Source organism: Panulirus ornatus, chromosome 35 (genome assembly GCF_036320965.1).
Source record: "Panulirus ornatus isolate Po-2019 chromosome 35, ASM3632096v1, whole genome shotgun sequence".
Taxonomy (NCBI): Eukaryota; Metazoa; Arthropoda; class Malacostraca; order Decapoda; family Palinuridae; genus Panulirus; species Panulirus ornatus.
The window spans coordinates 12,222,429-12,246,570 of NC_092258.1; the positions used below are offsets into that span (position 1 = coordinate 12,222,429).

The window sequence follows — 24,142 nt, forward strand, 5'->3', positions numbered from 1 at the left end:
TAATTCATACTGTCTGCCCTTATTCATTCCCGTCGCCACCCTGCCACACATGAAATGACAATCCCTCCATGTGCACGAGGTAGTGCTAAGAAAAGACAACAAAGGCTACATTCGTTCACACTCAGTCTCTAGCTGTCATGTTTACTGCACCGAAACCACAGCTCCCCTTCCATGTCCAGGCCCCACAAAACTTTCCATGGTTTACCCCAGACGCTTCATATGCCCTGATTCAATCCATTGACAGCACGTTGACCCTAGTATACCACATCGTTCCAATTCACTCTATTCCTTGCACGCCTTTCACCCTCCTGCATGTTCAAGCCCCGATCACTCAAAATCTTTTTCACTCCATCTTTCCACCTCCAATTTGGTCTCCCACTTTCCTCGTTCCCTCCACCTCTGACACATATATCCTCTTTGTCAATCTTTCCTCACTCATTCTCTCCATGTGACCATTTCAAAACACCCTCTTCTGCTATCTCAACCAGACTCTTTTTATTACCATACATCTCTTACCCTTTCATTACTTACTCGATCAAACCACCTCACACCACATATTGTCCTCAAACATCTCATTTCCAGCACATCCACCCTCCTGCGCACAACTCTATCTATAGCCCACGCCTTGCTTTCCAAGATAATGTTCTCGACTTCCACACGTTTTTCAACGTTCCCAGAACTTTCGCCCCCTCCCCCACCCTATGACTCACTTCCACTTCCATGGTTCCATCCGCTGCCAAATCCACTCCCAGATATCTAAAACACTTCACATCCTCCAGTTTTTCTCCATTCAGACTTACCTCCCAAAATTGACTTGTCCCTCAGCCCTACTGTACCCAATAACTTTCCTCTTATTCACATTTACTCTCAGCTTTTGCAGTTTTTCATTCAAATTTACCACCAGTGCTTTGTCATCAGCAAATGGCAGCTGACCCTCTTCCCCAGACTCCCTCATCCCTACACACTGGGTACTCATTCCCTCTCCAATGTTATTTTATTCACTTCTCTCACCACCCCAGCCACAAACAAATTGAACAGCCATGGTGACATCACAAACAGACCTTCGCCTAGAACCACTCACTCTCCTCTCTTCCTTCTTATATCCACATCTTACACCTGATGAAAACTTCTCACTGCCTCTAGAAGCTTTCCTCCCACACAATATTTGTGAGACCTTCCACCAGTCATCTCTGTCAGCCTTATCATATGCTTTCTCCAAATCTCTAGATGCGACATACCATTCTTTCTGTTTCTCTTAAGTATTTTTCTCATTCTTTAAGGCAAACACCTGATCCACACATAAGTATTTCACTCACATTCTCTTGTCAGTCTTCCATGCTACTTACTTGTTACATCAACAAACCTTTACCTCTGTAGTTTGAACACACACCTTTGTTCCCCTTGCCTTTGCACAGTGGTGCTATACGCGCATTTCACCAATCTTCGGGCACCTCACCATGATCCATACTTACCTTGAAAATCCTAAGTAACTAATCAGGGACACAATCATCTCCTTCCTCCAGAAATTTAGCTGCAATATCAACTCCAGCTGCCTTGCCACTTTTCATTTTAAGCAAGACTTTTACCTCTCCAACCCAAACACCCTACCTCTCCAACCCAAACACCCTACTTATGCCACCCTATCATGATACACATTTAACAGTCCTTCAAGATAGTTGCTCAATCTCCTTCCGTCACCCCATCATTATCTGTTACCACTTTGCCATCTTTTCCCCTCTACCAAGGTTCCCATTTGTTCTCTTTTTTTTTCACTGATAACCTACTTCAAATATATTTATTCTCCCTGAAGTTTATAATACTCGCTCACCCCTTCTCTCTTGTGCCCTCTTTTCAATTCCTGCACCTTGACATTTTGCTTCCTTTTGTGTATCTTCTTATAATTTGCACTTCCTTCTTGCAAGTTCTGCCCATACACCTCTCTAAGCTCTTTCACCAGCAACTTTGTCATCTCACCACTCACTACCCTTTCTCACCTGTGCTCCTGCCGCATTCCTCGTGCTACACACTTCCCTTGCACATGCCAGCACTGTTTCTCTAAATACCTCCCTTTCCTCATCCAGTCCCCAAGCTTTGTTTACTCTCACATTTTGCCATTCTACACTCAGTTTCTTATGGTATGTCTTCATAGGTTTCCTTACCAAGCTCGCTCACTCTCACCACTTACACTTACTCTCACCACACTCCACTTACCCATATTGTTTCCACTTTCACCACACTCCTCTTACCCATATTGTTTCCTCTTTTCAAAAAACCTCTTGAAAGCTTTACACTTGCTTATGCCAGGTGATGATGAGACATCCCACCAGTTGCCCCTCTCAGCGTAGTCACATCCTAGAGTGTCTCTGTAGCATACCTGCCATTTAATATATAATCCAATAATGCCTGATTACCATCTTTCCCACCATATATTTATTCTTTTTATGTATATGTTGGAGGCTCCAGTAATAGACAGAAGTCCTCATGAAGGTGGGCCTTAATTGAAATATAGATATGTTAATGAATAGGAAAAAGAAAAGACAAGGGAAAGTATTTAGGAATTGTATTTGCCTTGTTTTAAATGATTTGTTCCCAGTCACCAGTCTGTTACAGAAGACAACTCCACAAGTTGTCCACCTTTTCCACTCACCTTACAGAATAAACTTTGCCCCTCACATGATACCCTTTATTGAGGAAACAGTAACCTCATTAAAATGATAGCTGTAGTGCTAAAATGCCATTCCTTCCTATGGCTCCTTGTAATAGTCACTCCTTTACCTCAGTTCAATGTCAAAACTACACAATTCAACCTTGAATGACATTAAAATGTTAGGCATGACTTAACTTCTACTCTGTCCCTGAAATCCCACATTGTGAATATCACGAAGTTTGCTACCTAATATAAGTTAGAGGTTTAGTTTATGTGCTGTAACTATTTTTCTTGCAAGCGTATTTCGTATCTACAGTGGTTTTAGTTGCCCTAGCATGAGTACTGAACACATTTCTGGGATGGTTATGGCTCCACCCCTCTATTTCGGAGAGAGCAATCAGAGGGCCATTCTTTCGTCTGTTTCCTTGTGCTACCTCGCTAACGCAGGAGACAGCGACAAAGTATAATAAATATAAATGGATCTTTACATGTGTTTGGGTGTAAGTGTATATGTGTTTTTGTGCAGATGTTCCTTTCTTCGTCTGCTTCGTGGTGCTTCCTCGCTAATGCAGGAAACAGTGAACAAGTATGAAGATAGTATCCTACTGCAGTGTAGCAAATGTTGTAATATTATGTCTTGTATTTTAGTTTCATTTGCAGCTAATACAAATTTCAATTTGTGCTTAAGTGTAGAGCATGATAGCTTAAGCAAAATATTCCCCTTACTTTCAGATCATTAATATTATTCATGCTGCGGTATTTTATAGAAGCTCAACACTTGTACTGATAACATATTTATGAAAGAGAGAATAACGTGGGAAGTATTAAGACTTTCTTTGTTCAACAGGATACAGAAAGAACTGGCTGAGATTACATTGGACCCTCCACCCAACTGTAGTGCAGGGCCCAAGGGGGACAATCTGTATGAATGGGTCTCAACCATCTTAGGCCCACCAGGCTCTGTGTATGAAGGAGGTGTCTTTTTTCTTGACATTCACTTCTCTGCGGAATATCCGTTTAAACCACCTAAGGTACAGCTCATTTCTTACCAAGGCATGTAACTAGCATACGGGGAGGGATGACATTAATCATGGTAATCCCGGAATTCGTTTTTATCAGTAAAATTAAAATCCCTCTTAGTGCTCTGGTTTGTATTAATTGTAGCTTGCTTGATCCTTTTTTATTTTGATGGTATTTGTAAAGCATAAGTCATGTAGGTAGCTGTATGACTTATTTGAATGACATCAGTGTAGTTATTGGCATTATTCACTTATTTTGAAGAGTTGTGTGCCCAGTGCTGTATTATAGAAACATGCATTCTAATTATTAACTAAAGACACTGGTGAGTGGTTTCCTTTGGATTCCAAGTGTATGGGTTTGAAATTTGTTCGTTGTATCTGACATTGTCTCTTATGAACTGTTCTGTTAACTGTGTTCATTGTGACTTTGTATCTGACGTTGTCTTTCACGAACTGTTCTGTTAAATGTGTTCATTGTGACTTTGCCCACTTGATATTTACAGATTTTTTATTTAAGAATTAAGCAGCTACTGGTAGTGGGTGGATGGTGTTCACTTTCCTGGGACGTACTTCCTCCTGGGTATCGGGATGCTTAGTGATAACGTCTTGGTGAGCCAGCACTGTGCTGTCTGTCGTGTTCCCCTTCCAGACCAGGGTAACTTGTGCTTGTTGCACATCTTTCTTTGGTGTGTGCTTGTTGCACATCTTACCTGGCGAGGGGCATTCATACAGTTTAGGGTAGCATCAATTTTCCTCCTCCATTGCCTGAGGGAAGGTGTGTCACTCTTATCTCTTGCTTTATTTGTGTGTTTGGTGGAGGGTGTTCACTTTCCTGGGACGTGCATCCTCCTGGGTATCAGGATGCTTAGTGATAATGTCATGGTGAGCCAGCACTGTGCTGTCTGTCGTGTTCCCCTTCCAGACCAGGGTAACTCTTTCTTCCTTGTCACATCTGCGTGTGGGTTGTTGGCATCCAGTCTATAAATCTTGCTCTTTATAGTTAACTTGGGGATTTTGGAGTCTGTTTGGTGTATGCTTGTTGCACATCTTACCTGGCAAGGGGCATCCATGTAGTTCTTGGTAGTATCAGTTTTCCTCTTCCATTGCTTGAGGGAAGGTGTGTCACTCTGATCTCTTGCTTTATTTGTTTGTTAATTGGATGCTTGGGGTCCAGAGGATCCCTGGATGCTTACAATGTGTAGCTCACTCAGTATACTATGAATTGCATCAATACTGTGAAATAGGTTGTTGTGGCAGTCTGGGATGGTTCAGGAAACCTATTGTTTATTGATTTTAGGCTGGACGAGAATCACTTTCTTCACTCATTTGTAAGATTTTATAGAAGATAATTTCTTTGTTCCTGGTGCAACCTCATTAATGTAGGAAATAGTGAACATATATGAAAAAAAGATGCAATTACTTAACAGTATCTTGATATATTTTCCCACTTAAAATATAGCAGTCTTCGAATTTGTGTCCAGTGTAACTGAAATTTTTTGATTTGTGTGATTTTTTCCATGTGGGTACTTTGGAACCCAGGTTACCTAACATATAACCTCCCTGAAAGGGTACTAATAAGCACTTATCATCACACTACCCTTTTACACTCCTTTTTTTTTTTTTTATCATGGCTGTTCTTTGTTTATATTCAGAATCTGGTGCCAAATGGGAATAGTGCTTCTTTTTGAACTGGGCTGGATTGTTCTCAGAGCCCCTCAAGCCAATATGAAGTTAGTGAAATCTACCCCACTCACTTGGACAAGGCTCCTAGACATGGCTTTTTCTTTTTCATTTTTGCAGCATTTAGTCTCTAAAATCTAACATTGCCTTTGTGGAATACCATATGGACACTTTCTCTGATTCTCTTCTCTGTGAAACCCAACCGTCCAAGGATGTCTTCCTTCGACATGATCAAATTTCTAAGTTTAATCCCTACAATGGTTTGTGCTCTTGGGATGGTGTCTGCACCAACTGTATTACAAAAACTCCCATTGCTTGCCTCTTGGATGTTGAGTCTCCTAACTCTGATGCTCAAAATTTCTCTTCATTTCATAACTCTGCTTTTACATTTCATATATTTCCCTCTCAGTTGCTCCAGCCATGCACAACTCAACTATTTAACCCTCTGCCATGAAGCATTTATATCTTCACACAGCCATGCACAATTCTTCAACTTTTTAACCTCCTGCCATGAAGCATTGCTATCTTCACATCCTTTTGCTGAAATCCCTCATGCATGTGCTTGGTTTGGCTCTACCGAGGGTAATCCTGGGAGATTTGAGATCTTTTCCTTTCCCCTCCTTATGTATTTGGATAGATTATCAAACTCAACATGAGTTCATGACCATAATGACCATTTTTTCTAAACACTTTATCTGTTTTTGCTTTAATGAACCATCGCATTATAAATACACTATCTCTGCCAATTGTATTTAATACTAGTGTTATGAAGTTCACTATGTATCTGGTGAACATGTTATTAGAAATAGGGTTTTGGTTAGTGGATACTTTCTCAGTACTCTTTCTTATTTAGAGATATAAAGTTTTGTCAGTGAGTAGGTATATTGAAATGTTTTTATTCTTACATTTTTCACCATGTATTTTTTTTCACATTTAGTTAAAGCAGCATAGCTGATATGTCTTCCTTTTGTGACTATCTTTTTAGCAAGTCAGGATTCTGTAAGTTCAAGAATTATTGGTACTTTTCTTTTGTGAGTACATATTACAATTATATTGGTAATCATTATTATTTTTATTATAGGTATCATGTTCACTCTGTAGTAATTCTTGAATATTATTTTAGGTTACTTTCCGTACTCGCATCTACCACTGCAATATAAACTCACAAGGGGTGATCTGCCTGGATATCCTCAAGGATAATTGGTCACCTGCTCTTACCATCTCGAAGGTCCTCCTTTCCATCTGTTCCTTACTGACTGACTGCAACCCAGGTAAGATGTGAAATGTTGTGTGCCAATATGGCCAAACTCTTATATTGATCCTTAGGTTCAATATTCTTGTCGTAGAAATCATTATACCTTCTGACTTGTATTTTCTACTTAGATGAGCACAGAGGATACTCAATATTTTTTTTATGGTTGTTGGGGTTGGGGGTTACCTCTCCTGGCAAGTTAATGGGTTACCACTCCTGTCAGGTTAACCCTTGCATGGCCAACCACAATTCTCTCTTTAAGATGCAATTTACAGTTCAGTAGAATTATATAACCTCTATATTAACATAACTGGGCTACATAGATTAATGCACATACAAATGGTTTTGTTACAGTTTTGTAGTAGTACTAGGCATCAATGTAGGTGGATTCATATATTATACAATACTTCTTATTTTATATTCACTAGAAAATAAACTCCCCATATACCCTTCTACTTGTGTATAACATGTGAATATGAAAGGTTATGAGTGTTTTTTCTCCTTCACAATGCAGTTTACTTTCCAATTGAATTAGCAGAAGAATTACACCTAACCATCCATCTCGTTCATCACTTCGTTGTTTCTTCAACAGAATGTCTGTAGGAAACTTTATAATGTTCCAAAACCATGTGTTGCAGCAGCAGTAATTGATTCATTAATGAATGGCAGCTTGCATCTACCAGAAAGTCAGACTCTTTTAGCTGCTGACTTGAGGTTACAGTGTGAGTGATACATTACCTTTAGTGAAGGAGTCCATCATTTCTCTGCTGGTGGAAGTAGTGCTTTATTTGAGTTGGAGGAGCTCCTAGTAAAGAGTTGCAAATCCAGCTCTAAAGACCCTTTCAAGAAATTAGTCCTGGGGTAGTTATGAATACAGGCAGACCCAGGTTCATGAAAGGGTTCCATTCCTAATAAACTTTTTGGAAATGGAAGATTTATATATTGAATCACATTTTTCTGGGATTCCTATTTTTCTAAAAGATGAGATATGGACCAACTAAAAATTAAGAAGTCTCTAAAGTGTCATGAAGTGCTGCAAAAGCTCTAAAACTTGGTTTTTATGAAAATTTTTGTTGTAAACAATGTTGATAAGTCAACAATAAGTTAGTGTCCTTTGTAGTACTTTCTCTTAATATTGATTATTACAAATTTTCGTCTCAAGCCTATGATGATTGTTTTAGATTAACATCATAACTTTCTGTTTCTTACTGTTTGTAAAGAGAGCCTTCAGGATTATGAAGGATCATCTGACTAGATCACCATGGTTCTAGGTATAAACATAGATTGTTAAGATGAAAATGTGAGTTTATTATTAGCAACCAGTTGAGTTCTTGTAGCACATATTTCATAGAATTGCACAAGATATATTTCTTTGATAATGAGTTTGAGTTTAGTTGGGAAGGACCTGTAGGAATTTGAGTGCTCAAGTGACCTGGAAGTGGATGTGGAAGCAGGTGGAACTATGTGGGCTGAAGTGAGTCATAGGGATGGAGGAAAAGGTCAAGGTCATGGGTGCATGAAGGAGCACATGGATAGAGGTCATTGTCACTTAAGAGTCGAGATGGGTTTGTGTAAAAAGAGGGATTTAAGTCCTTATAGAGTTGTACAGTATGTTTAAAAAGAGAGATTGTAGTCTGATAGAGTTGTACACCTTTTAATCCCAAGATATTTTTGGAGGGATTGTAGTCTTTAAGTAGATTTATGCAGATGTAAGCCTCTGATCTTGAATGCAAAGGAAAGAAAGATTGTGGATGTATTTATCTATTTTTGCTGTATAGGGAGGGAGTTCTACATCCATAAGAACCCATTTTTTAAACTTTTCCTACTATCATACAGCATTTTAAACTTTTGTATACTCTCCGCTTTCACAGTCTCATAAACAGTTTTTTTCATTCATCCATTTCTCCTTTACTATAAAAGTATTTTTTGTAGAGGTAAAATTAAGCAAAAAACTTTTTATAAAAGTTTCTTGCTTAATTTCTTATTTTGGCCCCATGGTTGTTCTGTTTCTGCATCCATCACACTGGTGTAAAAACTTGAGGGTTGTGACCACTTCTCCCCTTACTCCTCTCTCCTTCATGATGGACAAATTTGAGGCCTGTTAACCTTTCTAGTAACTTAGTTCTCTTAATTTTGGTACCATCTCTGTTGCCATCCTTTAGATCTGCATTCCTTTTGCTTTCGTAGATGTAGTGACCACACTTGAGAAGCATATTCTAATTTTAGCTTTTTTATGGTGTTAACAGCATGCTGAATATTTCCATATACATGTATGATGGTCCCCTGATTTACACAGGGACGTGTCCCTAGAAGATGGTGTTCAAATCAGATTCCTGTCAAGCAAATCTAATTGTACACATTGCAAATGAGGTTATGTAAGATAATTTGCTTATTTTCAAGTCCTCACTTGAAGATCATGATCCTGCTACCCAATGGCTCTGGATTAAGCAGACTCAAGATATATCATTCCATTGTACATCCTTCACTGTCATTGGAGGTGCAACACCATACAATATAAACTAGAATTTTTTCTCTCATTTTCATTCTCTGCAGTTAGAGGGCAACTTAAAACCACCATTGAGTAAGGCTCGCAGTTAAACCTGGAATTTGTCACATTTTTTTTTAGAAATAAGTATAATGGAAATATGATCATGCATAAGACCATGAACCTCAAGGAAACACTATCTATGTTAAGCTTAATAACATATGACCTTTTTTGTATAGCAAAGAAAGCTTATAACTGTTCTGTAACTGAAAAAATTAAAAGATGCAAATAAGGCACATAGTACAATTAGAGGAAAAAAAACGTCCATTAGATAAAGAAACATTAGTTCATGAAATTGAAGGAACACAATAGTTTAGCATAAAAATGCGTATGATAGATTGATAAAGAATGAATTTAAGAAAACAATCCTTAAGTTATGTGAACACAATGGTCATTTCTGAGGCAAAGGCAGAGTACCATAAGGTTATCAGTAAGAGTAGCATGTCTGTATGTGTGTTACTGGTAGGAGGAGGAAGTATTTTATCTTCAAACCATGCCATTCATGGGAAATTTTTGATGCCAATAAGGTAGTAGTGTGATTTCATATCTGTGTATATTAAGGACATGGAAATCAAAGAAGTTCTTTTGAAATCAATTCTAATATTTGTCAACAGTTTTTCTCCTATACCATTATTGTAATGGGATTCTGATGATAGTTTATGGTCAGTTTATGGACAATATAAGTTCCTTAATTCATCACACTCATAGAATCTTCCAAATTGTAATTATTTGCAGCCATGTAATATTCATTTCAAGCCCTTCTTTTGTTGTAGCCCATCCTTTTGATTTTACATTTGCTTGACTTTGATTTCATCAACCATTTATGAACCATCTTTGGGGTTTCTTTAGGCCCCATGTGAGTTGATATAATCTTCTTTGCTGTCTGCTTCCATCATGACCATGGCATCTCTAAACTTATGGTGGAGCCCAATCCATCTGGGAGACCATTCACTTAGAGCAAGAACACTAGTCCCAGAACAGAATCTTACGGCATGCCACTGGTGACCTCTACCCATTTGAAGATGGTTCTTCAGACTTGCCTCCCTCCCCTCTCTTTTTTTTTTTTTTACCTCGTATGTGTTATATTGTTTAATGCTTTCTGGCAGTTCAGATACAGAGTTGACTTATCCTCTGTTTGTCAGGAAGTCATCCATTTGTTGTCATATTATCTTTTTTGGTGTTTTACAGACATTGCCCATTGGGGAGACAATTTTACAGACATTGCCCATTGGGGAGACATGGCTGTAGTTCACATCCTCCTGTTCTTCTTTCATATAGATAGGTATGATATTTGCCCTCTTCCACTCCATTTCCATCTTGAGCAACATATCAGTGACTAGGCAAGTGTATCTGCATACATCTTCATTACATATGGAGAAATTTAAGACCATGAGCCCTATATGGGTCAAAACCTTGTATTATTCTATTTGAACCTTATGTAGGTATTTTGCTACTTTTCAAGACCACCTCTTCTTTTGATATCATTGTTATTGGGGTTATAAAGTTTAATGTTGTGGAAACGCTTTTGAATTGGTTGATCAGTTCCATGCTCATATATACAGCATCCTCTACACAGTTGTTTTCCCCAGGATCTTTGAGCCTGATTAGCTGCCTTTTAATGACAATTTACTCATGATGAAGTAATGAAAAAGTTTTGGATTATCTTCTGCCTTGTCCATTGTATTCATTTTTCAATTTTTCTCATTCCATTTTCTTGTACCATACAAATGTTGAGTGGTGGGATGCTGCCTCTCTTTTTTACAGTACATCATGAATGAAGCTTTTGTTCTTTTTGACTCTCTTTATTGAACCAGTCATCCCACAATTTCAGCCTTCACTCTTGATTTGAGGCTACAGGTATCCATGAATTTCTATCTTCATTTTCAGTTTTGCAGTACCTTCCACTACAGTACTGTGTTTCCTGACATCTGAACTCTGTTATCATGAAAATTATGGTAACATAATTATCCCTGGGGATAGTGGAGGAAAAATACTTCACACCCATTCCCGCGTGTCGTAGAAGGCAACTAAAAGGGACGGGAGTGGGGGCTAGAAACCCTCCCCTCCTTGTATTTCAAACTTCTAAAGGGGGAAACAGAAGAAGGAGTCACGCGGGGAGTGCTCATCCTCCTTGAAGGCGTCAGATTGGGGGTGTCTAAATGTGTGTGGATGTGACCAAGATGAGAAAAAAGGAGAGATAGGTAGTATGTTTGAGGAGAGGAACCTGGTTGTTTTGGCTCAGTGAAACGAAGCTCAAGGGTTACGGGGAAGAGTGGTTTGGGAATGTTTGGGGAGTAAAATCAGGGGTTGGTGAGAGGACAAGAGCAAAGGAAGGAGTAGCACTACTGAAACAGGAGTAGTGGGAGTATGTGATGGTGTGTAAGAAAGTAAACTCTAGATTGATATGGGTAAAACTAAAAGTGGATGGAGAGATATCGGTGATTATTGGTGCCTTTGCACCTGGTCATGAGAAGAAAGATCATGAGAGGCAAGTGTTTGGGAGCAGCTGAGTGAATAACTGGTGTACATGGGGTGTTCAGTGTTGTAAATGGAAATGGTGAAGAGCTTGTAGTTTGTGCTGAAAAAGTACTGGTGATTGGGAATACCTGGTTTAAAAAGAGAGATATACATAAGTATACATATGTAAGTAGGAGAGATGGCCAGAGAGTGTTATTGGATTTCGTGTTAATTGATAGGCGTGTGAAAGAGAGACATTTTGGATGTTAATGTGCTGAGAGGTGCAACTAGATGGATGTATTATCATTATCTTGTGGAGGCGAAAGGTGAAGATTTGTAGAGGTTTTCAGAAAAGAGGAGAGAATGTTGGGGTGAAGAGAGTGGTGAGAGTCAGTGAGCTTGGGAAGGAGACTTGTGTGAGGAAGTACCAGGAGAGACTGAGTGCAGAATGGAAAAAGGTGAGAGCAAAGGACATAATGGGAGTGGGGAGGAATTTAGGGAAGCAGTGACAGCTTGCGCAAAAGATGCTTGTGGCATGAGAAGTGTGGGAGGTGGGCAAATTAGAAAGGGTAGTGAGTGGTGGGATGAAGTAAGATTATTAGTGAGAGAGAAGAGAGAGGCGTTTAGACAATTTTTGCTGGGAAATAGTGCAAATGACTGGGAGATGTATAAAAGAAAGAGGCAGGAGGTCAAGAGAAAGTGCAAGAGGTGAAAAAGAGGGCAAATGAGAGTTGGGGTGAGAGAGTATCATGAAATTTTAGGGAGAATAAAAAGATGTTTTGGAAGAAGGTAATTAAAGTGCGTAAGACAAGATAACAAATGGAAACATCGGTGAAGGTGGCTAATGGGGAGGTAATATCAAGTAGTGGTGATGTGAGAAGGAGATGGAGTGAGTATTTTGAAGGTTTGTTGAATGTGGTAGATTATAGAGTGGCAGATATAAGGTGTTTTGGTTGAGGTGGTGTGTGAAGTGAGAGGGTCAGGGAGAATGATTTGGTAAGCGGAAAAGAGGTAGTGAAAGCTTTGCGGAAGATGAAAGCCGGCAAGGCAGTGGGTTTGGATGGTATTGCAGTGGAATTTATTAAAAAGGGGTGACTGTGTTGTTGACTGGTTAGCAAGATATTTAGTGTATATATGGCTCATGGTGAAGTGCCTGAGGATTGGCAGAATGCATGCATAGTGCCATTACACAAAGGCAAAGGGGATAAAGGTGATTGCTCAAATTACAGAGGTATAAGTTTGTTGAGTATTCCTGGGAAATTATATGGGAGGGTATTGATTGAGAGGGTGAAGGCATGTACAGAGCATCAGATTGGGGAAGAACAGTGTGGTTTCAGAAGTGGTAGAGGATGTGTGGATCATGTGTTTGCTTTGAAGAATGTATGTGAGGAATACTTAGAAAAACAAATGGATTTGTATGTAGCATTTATAGATCTGGAGAATGCATATGATAGAGTTGATAGAGATGCTTTAATGAAGGTATTAAGAGTATAAGATGTGGGAGGCAAGTTGTTGGAAGCAGTGAAAATTTTTTATCGAGGATGTAAGGCATGTGTACAAGTAGGAAGAAAGGAAAGTGATTGGTTCTCAGTGAATGTTGGTTTGTGGCAGGGGTGTGTGATGTCTCCATGGTTGTTTAATTTGTTTATGGATGGGGTTGTTAGGGAGGTGAATGCTAGAGTTTTGGAGAGAGGGGCAAGTATGCAGTCTGTTGTGGATTAGAAGGCTGGGAAGTGAGTCAGTTGTTCGCTGATGATACAGTGCTGGTGGTTGATTCGGGTGAGAAACTGCAGAAGCTGGTGACTGAGTTTGGTGAAGTGAGTGAAAGAAGAAAGCTGAGAGTAAATGTGAATAAGAGCAATGTTATTAGGTACAGTAGGGTTGAGGGACAAGTCAATTGGGAGGTAAGTTTGAATGGAGAAAAGCTGGAGGAGGTGAAGTGTTTTAGATATCTAGGAGTGGATTTGGCAGCGGATGGAATCATGGAAGTGGAAGTGAGTCACAAGGTGGGGGAGGGGACGAAAGTTTTGCTCACATTCATATGCGAGCTGTCATGTGTAATTCACAGAACTTTCCATGGTTTACCCCAGATGTTTCACATGCCCTGTTTCAGTCCATAGATGGCATGTTGACCCCAGGATACCACATCGTTTCAATTCACTCTGTTGTGTGCACACTTTTCACCCTCCTGCATGTTCAGGCCCTGGTCTCTCAAATCTGTTTCACTCCAACCTTCCACCTCCAATTTGGTCTCCTAGTTTCTTCTTGTTCACTCCACCTTACCTCACTACCTCTCTCCGTATGTCTAAATGATTTTTAACACATCCTCTTCTGTTCTCTCAACCACACTCTTTTTTATTGCCAAACATCTCTCTTACCCTTTCATTACTTATCTGATCAAACCACCTCACACCACATATTGTCCTCATACATTTCGTTTCCAACACATCCTCCTTCCTCCGCACAGTCCTATCTATAGCCCATGCCATGCAGCCTTATGATACTGTTGGAACTACTTTTCCATCAAATACATGCATTCTTGTTCTCTGAGATAACATTCCCTCTTTCCATACATTCTACATCGCACCCAGAATCTTTGCCCCCTCCCCCAGTCTGTGACTTGCTTCTACTTCCATGGTTCCATTTGCTGCTAAGTCCACTCCCAGATATCCAAAACACTTCACTTCCTCCAATTTTCTCCATTCAGACATACATTCCAACTGACTTGTCTCTTTACCCTGTTGAACCTAATAACCTTGCTCTTATTCACATTCACTCCCAACTTTTTCCTTTTTCAATCTCTTCCGAACTCAGTCACCAGCTTCTGCAGTTTCTCCCTTGAATCAGCCATCAGTGCTGTATCATTTGCGAACAACAACTGACTCTCTTCCCAGGCTCTCCCACCCCCAACCCCAGCAGATTGCATACTTGCCCTACTTTCCAAAACTTTCATTTACCTCCCTTACCATCTCATCATTAAACAAATTAAACAACTATTGTGACATCACAAATCCTTCTTGCAGACCGACCTTCACTGGGAACCAATTGCTCTCCTCGCTTCCTCCCTTATATCCTTGATAAAAAGGCACTGCTTCTAGCAGCTTACCTTCCACACTGTATATTCTTAAGACCTTCAACAAAGCATCTCAGTCAACCCAATCATATGCCTTCTCCATATCCAAAAATACCACATGCAGATCCATCTGTTTTTGTAAGTATTTCTCACACATTCTTCAAAACAAACACCTGATCCACACATCCTCTCCCACCTCTGAAACCAAGTTGTTCCTCCCCTCTGTGTTGCTCTATACATGCCTTCACCCTCCCATGCAGTTTACCAGGTTTACTTAAAAAACCTATGCTTCTTTAATTTGAACACTCACTTTTATCTCCTTTGCCTTTATACAGTGGCATCATACATGCATTCTGCCAATCCTCAGGTACTTCACCATGATCCATACATACACTGAATATCCTTACCGAATAATCAAGTCACCCCTACACTATCCTTTCTAAGCTGCCCACTTCCCGAACCTTTCTCATGTCACATGCATCTCTTGCACATGTCATCACTGCTTCCCTAAATACATCCCATTCCTCACCCACTCCCTTCACATCATTTGTTCTCTTTTTTGCCATTCTACAATTAATCTTTCCTTATATTTCTTCACACAAGTCTCTTTGCAAGCTTACTTACTCTCACCACTCTCTTCTCCCTGATATTGAAAACCTTTCCAAATATTCACCCTCGCCTCCAGAAGATTGTGATCAGACATCCCATCATTTGCCCTTCTCAGCACATTTACATCCAAAAGTCTCTTTTACTCACCTGTCAATTAATACGTAATCAAATATCGCCCTTTGACTGTCTCTCCTACTCACATACATATACTTGTGTATATCTCAATCACCAATCTTTTTTCAGCACACAACTCCACGAGGTCTACACCATTTCCATTCATAACACACAATACCTCATGCAAACCAATTATATCCTCAGTTGCCACATTGCATTTAAATCACCCACCAGTAATACCAGGTCATTTGCAACAAAACTGTTGACACACTCGTTCAGCTGCTCCTAAAACATTTGCCTTTCATGATCTTTCTTCTCATGACCAGGTGCATAAGCTCCAATAATCACCCATCACTCGCCATCCACTTTCAGTTTAATACCAACTTCAGTCTAGAATTTGCTTCCTTACTCTCTGTTACACACTCCAACAAATGCTTCAGGAGTAGTGCTGCTCCTTCTTTCCTTAGCTCTTGTCCTCTCACCAACCCCTGACTGTACCCCTAAGATGTTTCCAAACTATTCTTCTCCTTTACCCTTGAGTTTTGTTTCACTCAGAGCCAGAACATCCAGGTATCTTTCCTCAAGCATGCTACATATCTCTCCTTTCTTCTCATCTTGGTTACATCCACACACATTCAGACTTCCTGATCTGAGCCTTTGAGAAGGATGAGCACTCATCACCTGACTCCTTCCGTTTCCTCTTTTAGAAATTGAAATACAAGAAGGGAAGGGTTTCCAGCACACCACTCCTGCCCCCTTTATTTGCCTTCTATGACATGCAGGGAATACGGAGTTAGAATTCTTTCTTCCCAACCAGATTGGTATATATGATATTTTCAGTCTCATGTTACTGTGTGTGAAGGTAAGATATAGTAATGATGGTGTATATGTCTTCCTGATCTTATTGTGCTCAGTGACATGCTGGTACAAGATGTTCTTCTGTATGCTCTCTTAAGAACTTGTCTTCTTGACTATCTGTCTTTATGAGAATCAACCATTATTGGTATTAACGCTGTCTGTGAGACGTGTGTCTCGTTGCATCATGAACCATCCTCTTTGTTTCTCTGTTGTTCATTTATTGAAATTCTTTTGGGGATTAAATATTATCAACTCCATTATACTCTTCTTTCATACTGTTCTGCTTCCCATTATGTATTTTTGAATGGGCTATCTTCCTCATATTAAGATCAGTCATCCTCCACCTTTGTCTTCTGTTTCCCTTCATGCTATTGTGTATTCCATTGGTCAGAACAGGTGAGGCTTATCTATTACCAAGTCTACCCTCACCACTCCAACCATAACGGGTGCATTTTCTCATATTTGATCTTTGAATTCCAGCTCTCTTCCATTTAATAGTCTGTCTGCTTTTATATACAGTAAAACCTCTATTATTCATAATTTGAGACAACTAAATGTTCCAGACAACACATTTTTCCATTTCTGTTAGCAACTCTCCATTTTTCCCAAAAAATTCGAAAAATATGAATGTGAATATATTTCACATCTTGCACACACCATGCCACAGCAAATAGTGTACTTACCACCCAGTGCTTTGTGGTCCTGAAGATTGTTTACCTTTTCCAATGTGCATTCTGTCATGATGTTATGTGATACTCTTGCACACTTGTGTATTTTGTCAGACATGGATTACACCTGATTCCCTACTTATGACTTATGCAGTTTATGACTATCTGTACATACAACCAGAGAAAATGTAAATTAGGTAATAGAAATGATGAAATATGAACTAAAGAATCCTTAATATAACAAAGAGAAACTAGTTGATAAAAAACGAGATGATCATGATAGAAATTGATTAGAATAAAAGAATGCTGTACAGGATTACAAATTCTACATGCCATACTGACGTGTCTGACTTATGTCCATTTCGAGATCCGACCGGTCAGTCAGAATGGAACTTGGACAAATGTGGGAGAGGGAGTGTACTATTGTGGATGATGGCTCCTTTCAAGTGTTTTCAGCAATTGTCTGACAGTTTCTTGAAGCTGTCCACATCTGGCGTGAAGTGCAGAGGGAACATTCTAATCCTTGGAAAAGAAAAGGGATTGTGGAGTGGGCTGGCAAAGGGCAAGTCCAAGCTAGCACTTGTGAAGGACTTCAGTGTCGCCTTACGCCTATTTACAACATCACCAAGCATCAGAAGAAGGATGAGGCATTTGCTTACATATGTTAAATGTTTTAAGCTATGATTTCTGACCACTTTGTTATTGGGGGTTACTTTTTTTTTTCATGTTAGACACTTCAGTCATGGACAAAGATCACTTCAAGGCTAGGCCTTAATTTGAATGTAGAGCAGCTAATGAAAGGTGGAAAGAATAGAGAAGGGAAAGTATTTAAGAATTTTTAAAGTGAAAAACCTGTCTTTTGAAATGTGCCAGGTCATGTTTGTTGGGAGAGAGATGAGAGGGTAGAGAGTTTCAGAGCTTCAAGGTGTAGGGAAAGAAACGGTTATAAAAATGGCTTACCGTTGAGTTGTCAGTGGCCTCACAGTTATCATGTGATGCAACAGCTTGCTTAGTATTGCATGGTCTAGCCAGTGGTGAGGACACTCAAGCAGTCAGCTCTTGGGAGCAAAACCATAGTAATACCTAAGGAAGAGGGAAAGTGAACTCGCCTTGCTGCAGAGGCAAGATGGTCAAGTTTGGAAGTTAGCCTCAGGTGAGTTTGTAAGTCAGACTGCTTTTGATTCAGCTCTGTCTAGTAAGGATGCAGAGCTAGAGCCACTTCAGATAGGAGAGTGGTGTTACATACATGGTTGGATTAATCCTTTTTATAATTGAAGCATCTAAAGAGGATTCCCAATTTCTTAAGAGGCAGACTTAGCTATTTCCATAATGAGAGTTAGGGGGGTTCCAAGATGAAGTGGATGTTACAGTAATATCACGTACGTTCATCGAATCAAGTGGTTGAATTACAGAACTGTCAAATGCAAGAGGAAAGTTATGAGGAATTTTTGACTGAGAGATGAATGGAAACAGGGTTTGGGATGCATTAGACTTAACTAGACTTTGTCTACCCCTCTGAGATATCTTGTTCAAGTCTGAGTTTATTAAAGAAAGTTAAGTCCTCTTCCCTCATTTGATGTCTCCTGTTTTATGCCTGCTTACTGCATTCTTTGATTCTTTCTTTCTCCCTTTCTACTTGTGAACTGTCACCATCTTGGATTCCTCAATTTTTTGAGTTTCTCCCAGTACATAATTCTCAACCCAATGTTGCCACAATGGTTTTACCCTTATATGTTGAGTATATTTACCAAAGCTTATAATTTCTTTTATCAGAGACACTGTCTGGCATGTCTATCGTCTTCAGTAGTTTCTTCATTGTTATTGCTTTATTTTCCCCTCTTTCCTATTTGGAATGTGATCTTCCAGTCCTAAAATCAATGATTTACGTATGTTATCTTCCTGTTTCTGTAATTTTTGAATTTTAGTTGCCACCCACTTGTCAGGCTAATCCTGTTGTGATGACTCATCATTGTCCATGTCTCTGGCTTTATCTAAAATTTATTTTTTTTATTCCAGTATGCACTGATCCTGGATACTCTTGTTCTTTTTTAACCTTTCATCTATAAGACTGTATATCTCCTTGATTGTTCTGACATTGCATATTATTCTCTCTACAACTTCCTTTGATGATTCCTTGTGTACCTTCGTTTCATGTCCCCAGGTCACTGTTCCACTCCATCAGACATTATGTTTATCTGTCCTCAGATTTTGCTTCTGCTCCCTGCCCTCCATTCTGACTCATCAACGGTCTTAGGATTATGAGCATTGCCTCTTGTTTTCATATCCTAAGGACATCCCAAGGAAACCCTCATAATCCATAATTATAGGTTGGAAGTGAAAAGCCAGAGGATGTGGTGTAAGGTGGGTTGATTGTGTAAGAAGTGACAATGTCAGAAAGAGGTATTATATTAAGTGCAGTATGATTGAAAGGGTTGACCAGATTTGCTGAAAGATATGGTCATATGGAAAAGATGAATGAAAATAGAATGACTGAGAATCTGCATCAGTTTTGGAGGGAGAGATGGGAAGTGGAAGATCATGGAATTTGTTGAAAGATTGAGTGAAGGAGGCTTTGGGGTATTGGGACATAAAGATTTAGGAGGATGAGAGGCATTCATTGGATATAATGAGTAGGAGTGATGTAGTATATGGGTGACAGTGCTGTCAATCGACTAAACCAGAGCGCACAAAGCAATCAAATTAATCCCTGGATTAGGCAGTATGGTGTGGATGTGGGTGATATGCTTTGGTTTTAATACATTTCATATGACACTTAGAGATTGAATGTGTACAATGAAGCCATTGTTTGTGTGATTTTGATGTTGCCTCACTAAAGTCAGTTATGTATATAAGAACTGATCATTCAGTCTCTATCATTTTTTTGTCACTGGAAACCTGACAGAAGCTCACTGTTTACATCAAAGTATTCATTTTATCAGAAACCTTTCAGCAGTGAACTGATTTCCTGAACTTTCCCATGTATATACACACACTTGTTCATTATGTGATGGCATCTACATTAATTCCAGTTAGTCTTATTAGAGGATACTGTAGTACATTGGTAACTGATATAGGTGTTTCATTGTTTCAGCTGATCCACTGGTAGGGAGCATTGCCACACAGTTCCTCCAGAACCGAGAAGAACACGACAGAATTGCTCGGCTCTGGACCAAACGTTATGCTACGTGATTACTTTCATTTAACGTCAGCAGGGTATTAAACATCTCTTGCACCATGCCAATTTGTGTTATAGTCATCCACTCTGTTGAAATTGTAATATAAAGAATTGTTTATGTAGGCATACTGACTATTATTCACAGGACCAGCTTAAGATAGAAAGCTTATAAAATTTTTTTGTGGCATGGTGGAAAAGATTGTGGTCATCGTTCATTACCTCATTTTTCAATATTTCCATGCTTTGTGAAGTTCATTTGTGTTTTGTTTCCTTATTTTGAGAATGACAGAACTGAATCCTTGCAATGTTTTGCAGACTTCCATTTTTTTTTTCTTTTACCTTAGTTACTCATGACAGTATTCTGAAAATGACATTTATCATCTTAGTTTAATTTGGCACAACACATGTTAGCGGAAGTGCACTGTCTCCATCATAACTATGTAACTGCCTCCTTAGATAGCTTCCAGTCTGTCTATAGTAACAGTGCCACTAGTCTGTTTGCAGCATTTCTCTGTCACCATTCAGCCTTGAGGGAATATGCTGTATCCCTGCAGAATTGTAAGGGAACAAATGCTCTTGTCATAGAGTTATGAGGAAATGTATTGTCATTTACAATGTTGACAAAAGGTTGTTTATTCAATGGAAAAAGTTGTGGTTCCTACAGTGATTTAAAGGATTAAGTTCTAGCCCCACGGTATTGTGAGGGATCAGTTTGTTCCCACAGATTGTGAAGTATCAAGTGCTGTTTCCATGGTGATGTGAGGGATCAGGTGCTGTCCCTATAGTGTCATATGGGTTATAAACTGTATCCTAAGTATTGTATGAGTGAAATACTCTCTCCAGTGATGAGAGGTGTCAGGTGCTGTTCTCTTAGCCCACTTAGTATTATGGAGACAGCATTTCCTCCTCCTCAGCATTGTGGAGACAGCACCTGATCCTTCATAGTTTAAAGGATGATAATGATTTTTTTACGAATTGTAAAGGATCAGGTGCCTTTCCTACAGTGTTGTATGAGGACAAATGCTATCTCCACAGTATTTTGAGGGATTGGGTTCTGTCCTGATCATTTTAAGGATGAAGTGCTGTCTCCACTGTTGAGAGTGATCAGATGTTGTTCCTACAGTCTTGCAAAGCATTTTGTGATATCCTTACAGAATTTTGAGGGATTGACTGCTGTTTCCACGGGTTGAGTAGCAAATGCTGCCTTCTTTAAATTGTGATGCAGCAAGTGCTTTTTCGACAGTGTTGTCAGGAGTAAAGTGCTGCTCCAGTATTGAGGTGGGACTACTGTTTTCCAAGGACTCTTAACTTTATGACTTATTGCTGAATTAGGCAAATTATATTTTGTTGAGGAATTTATGTTGTTTAGATTTACAGTAACGTCTTACATTTTTGACCCCCTGTAGAGGCATTATTTATTACATTAGTATTTAAATTGAATTGGTAGGTTCAGTCAGTCTTCAAAATTTATACATGAAACATCATTAGATCTAAGGATAGCTATAAGTCATTTTGATTGTAGGATTAATTGACAAGATTTACACCTTTATGTTTGTTGTTTCCATGTGGACTCTGAGCCACCTCATGTGACATCGCTGATATCCCTCAGGCTGTGAGTTAGCAAGGAAAGTGAATGGAGTGAGAGATGGAGATGCATAGGATTTTGTAACTTTCACGTATATTAAGTTGCTCAGTGATGTAACTTGGCCAAATGAGTTCAGCTTTTACTGTTGCTTTATGAACTGGAGAACTTAATTTTCAGTATGTCTCTTTGTCATGCAACAATACCTCATTATTTTGCCATTATGTGTGTTCTGTGTAGATTTGTAGCATGTACTATTATGAATTCAAGGAAATGCACAAGGGCTGATAAGATGTAAAGCATCCAGATGTTAATACTGGATGTTTTGGTGAACTTTTTCCCATGTGAAAAGAATGCTAAATGTTGATGTACCTTCCTCTGTGACATTATTTCAGTGGTTCTTAAAGGGAAGGTGTTTTATACTTGGAGAAATGGACTCCCGGATCATACTGGTTTTGTAGAGAGAACGGTGCTGGAGGCCTGTCATTAGAAGGGAAAGTGGTGTAGGAGAATATACCAGTTTTTAGGGTTGTGTGCATTTTTTTTTTTAAGTGTTCTCTCATAAGATTCAGAATAAATCACTGCTGGAAAGGAATTTACTTGGAACAGTTGATGTATTTTAAGGTTAGGGAGATCCAAGTGATGCACCACCTAATGCAATGGTAGGCATAGGGGAGCATGCATCTGTGGCAGGATGTTGTCTTGACAACCGTAAAGTTTGCCTGTTGCAAGATTAACTTGTATTTGAATTGTACTTTTACTGAGGACTTCTTTTTTTTGTGTAGTTGTCCTCATAGATTATCCATTGGCAATTTCAGAATAAATTGCCATAAGATGTATGCCAGGAAATTGTGGAAAAAGTGTGATGAGAATGGAATGATAAATGTTAAAAACTTCTTGTACTCCATATCTACTCTCAAAAATTGTTTGTATTTTGGAAGACCAATACACACTTCTGAGTAATTGTTGCATACTGGTGCCATGTGGGACAGTATTGTAGTGTAACCAGGATGTAATGACTTGTCAAACTGTATGTATATTTTTCTCCTTGTAAATGCCATAGTAAATTAGAAAAGGAAACATTCTTTTGGTATGTTTTCTTGATAATTGTCATCTATTTTCTTTCATAATTTGTAAGAAATTTTTAACACGAAGCATAGTCCAAGTACTTGATTTGGAGTGCTGTTGATGAAAGCAATAAGAATGAGATGAATACTACAGTTCTTTTGATTATTATCATTGTAACAAAGCATGCTTCTTTTAAGTTAAATCTTTTGGAGAAAAGAATTACTTCTTGATAATGGTAGTGTTGATTTTTCAAGCTCTGGAATGATTCATCACGTAATGGGCATTTTGGCTGTAGATCAGCCTGTATATTATGGTATATTGTGAATGTCATGTCATGAAGTTTTGTGAAGCCATTCTATATCATTGGCAGGAAAGAACTTTGCTAGATTAACAGAGCATTATCAGTTTTCACTAACTTTGTGGCATCCTGTCAAGGAACACAACATTCCTATCTAGTTTTATACAATAAAACCTTTTGGTTTTGATGACCCATCTTTTATTGCACCATACTGAATTGGCTTCTGGAGAGAAGACAAGATTGTGCTGTGTATTGGTCTACACTTAGTTCCCAATAAAACATGTAATGATACTACCCAGATTATTTTTTTTTATCCTGCACTGCTCTTTAGTTGAGGGTAGCAGGTCTTCTCCAGGGAGTTGGATGTCCCTGACCTTAAGTTAGTCTATGAGGCTGGGGCCTCCAAGTTTGCTTGATCTCACAAAAGCTGCTTGCCTCTCTGTATTTTAACAGCCACTATGTAAGTAGGAGGCAGGAAGAATTAAGGTGTAAATCTATTGGATAATGGCTGTTGGTATGTTAGACTCTTGAAGAAGGTTCAGTACTTTTGCATGCTTGTTTTTGATGAATTGGTGTGGAACTGTACAATGTTCAGTGTGTGAATGGGATTCTGTGACAAAGTGGGGTGGTTTTGCATTTTATGATCTTGCTTGTCGAGTGCCTATGTTGGGAGTGCTATGGTTTGGGATCTTGTATTTGGTGTTTATACGAGTGGTTGCTGCAAGCTATAGTTCTAAGTAGCCCTTTATAAAGGGCAATTATGTGCAATGAAGATTATACCACTAGGGGTAGTTGGAGCATCTAATAGGAGAAGGGCTTTTTAATGTGGGTATGGCATTGTGTGCAAGTGTATTGTGGTGGTCCATGGTTGGGATTAGTGTCACTGACTTGTATTAATAGCTTGAAAATGATGGCCAGGACGACAAAGATTCAGTTTATGCAGTAAACTTAAAAAAATTGCTTAATGAATTTACTTTCAAATTTTGGTGAGAGTAACATTTAAGGTCAAGATTAGTATCAATAATTGATATGAATTTAAAGATGCAATTCCCAAAGTTACAGGCTTCTCTTGTAAACAGATGCACATGATTGCAGTC

General features: G+C 39.0%; 1 protein-coding gene across 1 annotated transcript in view; it reads left to right on the forward strand.

Moving 5' to 3' along the window:
• LOC139760163 (ubiquitin-conjugating enzyme E2 E1-like) overlaps positions 1–23,339 on the forward strand; it is a 37,920-nt gene extending 14,581 nt beyond the window's left edge. The window contains exons 4-5 of the mRNA XM_071683075.1: positions 6,470–6,617; positions 20,014–23,339. Coding sequence (XP_071539176.1) covers positions 6,470–6,617; positions 20,014–20,111 — 246 coding nt within the window. The 3' untranslated portion in view covers positions 20,112–23,339. The remainder of the gene's footprint in view (positions 1–6,469; positions 6,618–20,013) is intronic.
• Positions 23,340–24,142: the final 803 nt, after the last annotated feature.